This window comes from Rhagoletis zephyria, unplaced genomic scaffold, assembly GCF_001687245.7.
Source record: "Rhagoletis zephyria isolate East Lansing unplaced genomic scaffold, Rhagoletis_zephyria_1.1 Rzeph_scaffold_02512, whole genome shotgun sequence".
Classification (NCBI taxonomy): Eukaryota; Metazoa; Arthropoda; class Insecta; order Diptera; family Tephritidae; genus Rhagoletis; species Rhagoletis zephyria.
The window spans coordinates 2,550-11,836 of record NW_016159596.1 but is presented as its reverse complement, the minus strand read 5'-3'; the positions used below and the strand labels follow the sequence as shown (position 1 = coordinate 11,836).

The window sequence follows — 9,287 nt, the reverse complement described above, 5'->3', positions numbered from 1 at the left end:
ATTTATATGGTTTTGTTATGGAATGAACAAAGTTTTTATAAAAAAAAAATTATAATAATTAAAATTAAATAATGAAAAAAATGTTATACAATGAACAAACTTTTTATAAAAAAAAAAACATAATTAAAATTGAATGATGAAAAAAAATATCAAAACTGGTTAATATNTATAAAGGGTGTCCCTAGACCACCTTCTTTTATTGGAAATCGAAAAATTCGAATCACCAAGTCAGGGATGCTCTATATTTTAGCCGTATTAACGACTTTGGATTTCGACCGGAAGTGGGTTAAACTGACCGCAAGTCCATTTTCTTTTAATGGGACGTAAATGCTTTTACCACAGATTCATATTCTGCCGAAACAAAAACACATAACTTTTGTCGGAAACTTTTTTCTGAAAAAAACTTCCGGTCTGTTAAGCCCACTTCCGGTCGTAACCGGTAGACGGTAATACGACCAAAAGATAGAGCATTCCCGACTTGGTGATTTTTATTTCTTCGTTTTCCAATAAAAACATTTTCGTCCATTTTAGAAAACCAGGACGAGCTGATGAAGTTCGAATTTAGAGGTTGAAAAAGGCACTTCCGTAAAAAAAAAAGTTTCAAACAAAAATTACGTACTTTTATGCGCAGAATACGAACCTGTGGTAAAAACATGTATATCGTCTTAAAAAAAAATGAACTTCCGGTCAGTTTTAATTTAATCATGGCCCACTTCTCTGACAAGTAATTTTTAGCAAAAAAAAAAACCGACTTCAACCCCCATATAAAAAAATATATATATATTATATATATATCTCATGATCCACTGATCGGATCTCAACCAGATTAGTATGGGACCACCTCTGAGACACTACCTTTCCGATGCAAAAATTATTATTATCGAAATCGGTTGACGTGGTCCAAAGTTATGCGGTAACATACATAAAAAAAAAATATATATATACATATATTCCGACGAACTGATAACCTCCACCTTTTTTGGAAGTCGGTTAAAAACCAACTGTCTTTCGGGGGCAGCTTAAAATTGCCGATATTTTGGTACTTTTCATTCAAAGTTCAGTTAAAAGATTCACAATTTCACAAAATTAAGAATTCATTTCCACAACACGACACCTAAAAAACAAACAAAAAAAAACACATTCAGCAAATTTCCATTCATTAGCACAAACTGTACAAGCGTTGTTGAAGCGCCCCCTTAAGTATGCTTCTATCAATGCACTCTTAGCGGCTCAAGAACAAACACTCGTGTACTACTATTACTGAGCGCATAAAATGTCTCGTTTCACCTTTTGAACAAAATGCGGCACATAAATTATTCAAATGGTATTATCTAAATGCAACGCTAAGAATATTACATACACATACATATATATAGCTTGCTTTTGAGAGCCTTATGAGTAGGTAAATCTGTACATATTTGAAAAATGCAAACACATACATATGTAGTTTCTATGTATGTATGTATGTGCATTCACCTTCCTACCACAAATCATTAATTTTCAATCTGGCTTGAATTATGCACTTTTATTCAGCCTCAGCATAGAAGCGGATATACTCGTCCACACATAAGTATTTACCCAGATATTTATTTCTACACATGGGTGTACTTATATGTGCACACTCGCATATCCATTGAGGGGTTGCATAAAATAATTTTGGTAAAAGTTTTAAACGCTATTTAAAAGGCTAATTCATTATGAGAAATATGTATGTAAGTACACATATGCATAATGCTAAGTACCACATATGCAAGTAGATAACTTAAATGTGAATTCTAACGCACTTGCATTCAGTGGCAGCCAACATATGCGAATACATACAAATGTATATATGTGTAAATTAGGGTGGCCCAAAATTAAGCAAAGTCAGAATTTTAATGATCGCATACCCTAAGATTATCCATATACCGAAAAAATTATACCCCATGCTTTTTTATTTGAAATTAAAAAAAAATAAAGGTTGCCCAAAGCGCTCAAAATTTTGTATATATTTTTATATGGGAAGAAAACAACTTTTCGGAGAAATGGTATAGAATTCTTGAAAATCAATATTTTTGTTTCTCTTCATGAGACTGCCGATAATAATTCCCTATTGTTTATTATAAAATTTTTTAAAACTACCGATTTTTACCCCACTCATTTTTTGAGGTTTTTAGAGGTCGTATAAAAAATAGTTACTATGAGAAAATGGTCAAATAAATAACAGGGTATAGTAACTGGAAGTATCCTGAACAGAAACAAAGCTTTCCGATCGAAAAATATTGCGTTTCATGAATTCTATAAATTTTCTACGAAAACTTGTTTTCACCCATATAAAATACAAGGAAAATTTTGAGCGCTTTGTGTGACCTCTAAACATTTTTTGATTTCAAAATAAAAAAAAAAACAGGGGTATAATGTTTTTCGGTCTTGAACTATCCTAGGGGCTGAGAGCATTAAAATTCCGATTTTACTTTTTCTTTTTTTTTTACCACCCTAGTGTACATACATACGTCTATCCGTTGATATCTGTTAAATTAAATGCATGTTTGGAAAAGCTGGGGCTCTCGGAACGTATAAGATTAGGCGTCATTGCTAAATTAAATCTTTGAACATACAGTGGTGGTCGCAAATAGATGAATGGTGTTTCGTTTTTTAAATTTACAATGTTTTTCTAGCTAAATTTTTTTTGATATTTTTTTATAAGGATATGGTTCATGTTTTAACAAAACCCATATACATCTCACTTTCGAACTTTATACAGAATTTAGAAAAAATCCATAATTTTTTTCTAAATTTCGAGCTTTTTAACCAGAATATTTTTAAATTTTTTAGTATGCAGTTAACAGGATTATAAAATTTTAGTAAAGTTAATGCAAGTTTTGAGCGGCTAAAAAATCACATTTTTTTGCTGATGGCTTTTTCGTTTTTTTTTTTTTTTTGTTTTTTTTTTTGTCATTTAATTCGCTTTTTAAAGGGAAAACTGGCGTTGACTTTTTTTAGTGTTGGGCAGTATCGATCCCAAAGTACTCAGAACTCGATTCTCAAAAGGATCGACAGCACCCGATCCTTAGAAGTATTGATACTGAGTAATCCAAAGAACCCAGTACCCACAAACGAACTCGAAATTACTCAGAACTTAAAGAACTCAAAAGTACTCAAAACTCAAAAATACTCTGTTCCAAAAATCGCTTTGACACATGTACATGTACTCAGGATCAATTCAAAGTACTCATTATTAAGTGTCGAATAGTCTTAAGAAGTACTGAGTTTTATTTACTTATTTACATTTAACGGTATTCAGAAATGATTGTACTAAATTTGCAGTTTCAATAAATTTCAAGTACAATACTTGTACCCAGCGCAGTTGGCCATTCATTTGACGTAATTTGGGATTCATATATTAATTTGAATAAAATATTGCCAGCTTGTGAGATTTCTACACTAAGTATTGAATTGTTACCAACATCTGTATATTTAAAGAAAGTACTCAGTACTCTGAAAAATATCGATACCTAAGAACTCGATCCTCAAAAGTACTCGATACTTCCCAACACTATTATTTTATTTTTTTCGCAAAAGATAAAAGTTCAAAACGCCTTCAACAAAAATAAAATATCAAAAATCAATGCGATTTTTTGCCGCTCAAAACTTGCACTAATTTTAACTGCTTACCCAAAAAATTAAAAACAATTCAGGTTAGAAAGCTCGAAATTTAGTGTAAAGATTTTGGATTTTTTCTAAATTATGTATATAGTTTGAAAGTGTGATTTATATGGTCTTTCTTAAAGTACGAACCATATTTTTATAAAAAAAATAAAAAATTAATAATCATAGCTTTAAAAACATTGTAAATATTAAATACGAAACACCATTCATCCACTTTTGACCGCCACTGTATGTACTACACATGTATTTACATATATACTACAAAGCGGAGGAGGATAGTGGGTTGATTTCAAAAATGGTTGAAGCATAAAAACGAGATAAAAAAATAACATAAAATTTATTAGACGTATAGAATGTAGATGTTGATTGTAGTCAAGTGTGTTTCACAAACGAGTTCTGCTTAAGGATGGCATACCCTAGTAAGCGTGTCTGGTACACGAAACTTTCAGGAAATTTTTATGTTTAAGAATGCTTCATAAACCAAGGATTTAGCTCTATATGTGAGGTTAGGTTAAAGTGGCTACCAGTAGGCCCCACTAGCAAACCTAGGACTGTAATTGTGGGCCCGTTGTGATACCACTTGGATCGTGAGATCTCCACTCTCTATAATAACTCTCTGGTCGTATCGAAAAAAGGCTCAAACAGCGGAAGAGATACAAGTAATTGCTATTGATAAGACTAAAATACACTAAAAAAGGTTGCTCAAATGCTGACTACGTTAATAGTCAATATATAAGTACAGTTTAGTCTGGGTAAATTGAACTAATTTTAGCAAGGTAATTCAACAAAATTTTTTTCGAAATAACACTATAAAATTTACTTCCTCTGCGCCAACTAGCAATTGTTCACTCGCCAGAGCAGTAGACACATTAATGTTCACTCTTTCGGGACGTTAGGCGCGGCGGTGGTTCATTCCAGCCAGACTACACTGTATGCATTAATAAATATATTAGCTACAAATAATTGTCTTTAATTAAATAAATAAATTTTAAACTACTTTTCAAAATTCTATTCACTATCTCTGCGTACTTTCAAGCATGCCAAAAATGTACTTATTTTCATTTTCATTCTCAATTTACACTCACCTCGAGCTCAACAGTCGCTCAGCTTCGTCGGCAGTCATGTCATCCGGTAGACTGTCCTCGCGCGGTATTGCTACATCTGCCGCCACCGCACCGGCCGCTGCCACAACAATCGTCTGTTTTTCCTCCTCCTCACCCTCCTCGGCTACTGTCGTCAGCGTTGCTTCGCTTACCTCCACTTGCAGCACTTCGTCGTCGTCATCAATGTCGTCCTCAATTGCGCGCATCAAATCATCTTCATCTTCCCCAGCACTGCTGTCTGCATACTCCAGATCCTGCATATCTAAAGCGCTACATGGCCCACCACCAACGCCGACTGCAGTCGCTATAGTGGCGTGTTGTACTGCACTCAATGGTGGTGGTCGCTCAGGCAATGCCGGCAACTCAGAGCTATCGAACTCCTCCTCCTGTGCAGCCAGCGAGGCGATGGGTGTCACCACCCCCTTGCCCGCCACTGCCACAGCAATCGACGGAATTGAGCGCGTATTGCTGGTCGATGTCGAATTTGCGGTGCCGGTGCCGCTGCAGCTGCCACTACCGCTGCCGATTGATGTTGGCGAGATGGGCGGTGTTGACTTCACACTCACATCTGAGCTGCGTCGGCGTATGGGCGAAACCACACCAACTGGCGGTGACGAGATCGCCGCCGATTTCACCGGTGAACCACTGAGGCCGGCAATACCGCTGCCAATAGATTTTGTGGGCGAATGCAATAGGCTAGTTCCAACTCGTTCTCTCTCCTTAGCTAGCTTCCCACCTGGGTAGTACAGCTCAACGGCAGCTGTTGTTACCTCAGTTTTTATGGTCGCATAAACAGTCGTCGTTTCTTGCGCAAATCCGTTGGCATGGAATTTCTTGTGCATTTCAGTCACTTTAGCCGTGTCGTACAGCTCGGATTCGCCAAAAACCTCATGCGATTCACTACCATCCGGGTTGAGACGATAGCCCACATCAACATAATTCAAACTGGGCTTCTCTGCCTCCTCATTCGCTGTTGGCTGACTGCGGTCGCATTCGTCGATGTCGGCACTCATGCCACTCACCGCTCGTCCATTGACCGTTTCAAAGTCATATGCGGGCTTTAGTTTGGCTTTGATCTCGGGTGAGGGTTCATTGAAGCCACCCTCGTCGAGACTGGTGCTTGTAGAAATGATGCTGGGTGGGCGTGAGCCTAAGCCAGCGGCTGGCAATTGCACGGAGATACTTGAGGAGATACGTTTTGTGGATGCTGCTGTCGACGCAGACGACGACGTGGACGATGCAGCTGCGGATAATGAACGTTGTGGTGACATGGCATTGGAATGATTTTGGACTTGAATTTGCTGCTGCTGCTGCTGCTGCTGATTTTTCATCATGACATCGGTGACATCCTGACGTTCGGATTTGTTGGAGCGTCCTGTAAATAGGCGAATGAAAGAAGGAAAATTAATTTACTAGCTGCAATTGGGAGAGTTCGGTGATCATTTTATTTCAATAAAATGATATAATAAATATAATGAAACAGTAACCTTTGACACACAGGGATGATCAGAAGGATCATGAAAATCATACAGTCCAAAAAGCGAAAAATAAATCCTGAACAAAAATTTTTTTTTAAATAAGTCCATCTATTTTACCAGAGTTGCCACCTATTTCAAAATTAAATTGTAAAAAAAAAAATATTGCAATAAAAAGTGTAATTTATCAAACTGTAGGTATTCAAGCCGGTTTCAATTGAAAATTTAAAAGGGAGTTGCCACCCAGAGAAAAAATTAATATTTTTTAACGTTTAAAATACAACACTATTTATAGCATAAGAATAATGTTGGAAAAAGTTTTAAACTAACGAATTTTGAAATAGGGTTGCCAATTCATTTTAATTCGATTCGAATACAATAAATCGTAATACATATATGAAAGTTTGAGTGTGATATAGAACTCGAGATCAGTGAGCGTTAAGACCTAGTAGTTTTAATTCTTGGGATATTATTTCCTTATTTCTAGAGAAATTGACAGCCCATTTGACAGCTGTCAACTCTCAAGATTTTAATTTGACATAAAAATCGAGACTAGCGTGTCTAAAGCCCTTATCAGCAGCATTTTAAAAAATATATTTTTATTTTAGAAAAACTAACAGTCCATTTGACAGCTGCCAACTCTCAAAATTTTAATTTGACATAAAATTCGTGACCAGCATATCTAAAAACCTAATCAGCGGCATTTTTAAAAAGATTGCTTTATTTGTATCAAAAAAATTACAGTCCATTTGACACCTGTCAACTGTCAAAGTTTTAATTCGACAAATATCGTGTCTAGCGTGCCTAAAAACCTAATCAGTGGTATTTTCAAAAATATTTTTTTTATTTCTAGAGAAATTGGCAGTTGATTTGACAGCTGTCAACTTTCAAACTATAAATTTTATGGCGTTTTCGGGCATGGTATAACAAAAATACTACGATCCGGCAGCCCTTCTAATTTGTCGCGTAAAACATGGCTTCTCCGACCACTGTGCAAACGCGTGGATCAAAATTTTAGATTTTTCACATTTACAAAACTAAGTACAAAAACTAAAATATTTTGAAAAAATTTTAGAATTTGATGAAAGTCTTATCCTAGGCTGGCATTGATATGAGAGTTATCCTGCTAAAAAGCACCACTGTGCCACCTTCTAAAATGGTACCAAGCGTTATTGATTAAAATATAATAGGAAACAAGGTCCGAATTTGGTCTACACAAGTCTTTGTAAAAATTTTAAAAATTTATATTATCACGCTTAATTTCAATTTTTCAAGCTCATTCCGCAGACTGAAGATATTTTCTCAGAGAAGCAGGATTTCTTTTCTATAATAAGGGATTAAAATAAAATAGCACCTTTAAAGACCTATACAAATAATAAACATAAAGTTGGCTACAAATCGTTGGACCAAGGTTTTTTCTACAAATTCCGATTCAGTAATGGTGTTTGCCGCTAAAATAAGTAATGAGAAAATGGAGGTGCCATAATCGATATCTTCACAGCCTCAACATCACAGAGTTTGCGTGTAAGGTACAAATTTGCCTCTGGATATCCTAGAAGCATGTTTGGCCGAGGCCTTTACTAGCACTAGCACTAGCACGTAATAGCAAAATCAGGCAGATTTCTTCGCGCCAGACTCCTGTGACAAACTAAACTAAAAGGCACCCCACCCTGATTGTAGATGAGCTGAGTTAGCTAGTAATCTGCCGACTTTTCTAGAAAGCTGGGTTTCAAAAGAAAATGAGTTAGGGCTTTTCTCGGTTAAGGTAATGATATGTATTAGCTGGATGAGCTAGAATCTGAACGGATTTGACCGTTGCATAATGGTCTAGTTCCGCCAGAAGAACTTGCAGGGTTAGACAATTTTTTAAAGAATCGACCTGTTTGTGACAATCGCCATAAAAACATTATCTTGCCTAAGAATGGTTTAAAGTCGGTTGTTGTTGTTGTTTTTTTTTGTTGTTGTAGTGGCTACAAAAAGCTCGCCCAGATCGGTTAATATCTCAGTCGTTGCCGTCAAGTTCCACTAACNATGATCTCGTTCCGCCAGAAGAACTGTCAGGGTTAGACAATTTTTTAAAGAATCGACCTGTTAGTGACAATCGCCACAAAAACATTATCTTGCCCAAGAATAGTTTAAAGTCGGTTGTTGTTGTTGCTGTTGTAGCGGCTACAATAACCTTCCCAGATCGGTTAATATCTCAGTCGTTCTCGTCAAGTTCCACTAACGGCAGCCCTAAGAAGCGTGCAGCCTCAATAGGGTTGGTCCACAGGGACAAAGGCGTTAGGGTTGTTGGGTTTTCCGGGCATACGAAGAGATGTTTCGAGTTATGAGGGGTCTCTCTGCATGCCGGACACTCATTTGGTACATCTGCGTTTAGTCTGCTCAGGTATCAGTTTAACCTGCTGCAGTAGCCAGAGCGAAGTTTGGCTATTGTGGTTATTGTCTCCCGAGGCAGATGAAGCTCCGTCTCGTCAATGTCCGGTGGTTGNTATGAGGGGTCTCTCTGCATGCCGGACACTCATTTGGTACATCTGCGTTTAGTCTGCTCAGGTATCAGTTTAACCTGCTGCAGTAGCCAGAGCGAAGTTTGGCTATTGTGGTTATTNCCGGGCATACGAAGAGATGTTTCGAGTTATGAGTGGTCTCTCTGCATGCCGGACACTCATTTGGCACATCTGCGTCTAGTCTGCTCAGGTATGAGTTTAACCTGCTGCNCCCTGTGAATGCCGTTCAGGGCCTGTCGATATGCTGACTTTTCCAGAGGCTGTTTAATGAACCTCTGGACTTCTCCGTCAGTTCGTAGAGATGCCTCCTGACGTGCCTGGGCGACGGCTCTTCTGCAAGCAGTTGNATCCGGTGGTTGGGTGCCTAGAACGGCATTCACAGGTCTAGAGTCTACATAACTCGAGACTGAGTCCCTGTGAATGCCGTTCAGGGCCTGTCTGTAAGCTTTCGGGACCAGAGGTTGCTTAATGAACCTCTGGACTTCTCCGTCAGTTCGTAGAGATGCCTCCTGACGTGCCTGGGCGAGGGCTCTTCTGCAAGCAGTTGTCTATTT

At 37.5% G+C, this 9,287-nt stretch overlaps 1 protein-coding gene across 2 annotated transcripts in view; it reads right to left on the bottom strand.

The window, feature by feature from the left end:
• The window catches only part of LOC108367039 (uncharacterized), a 45,661-nt gene extending 39,539 nt beyond the window's left edge, over positions 1–6,122 (bottom strand). For both annotated transcript variants that reach the window (XM_017621561.1, XM_017621562.1), the window contains exon 1: positions 4,734–6,122. In XM_017621561.1, coding sequence (XP_017477050.1) covers positions 4,734–6,085 — 1,352 coding nt within the window. In that variant the 5' untranslated portion in view covers positions 6,086–6,122. The remainder of the gene's footprint in view (positions 1–4,733) is intronic.
• Positions 6,123–9,287: the final 3,165 nt, after the last annotated feature.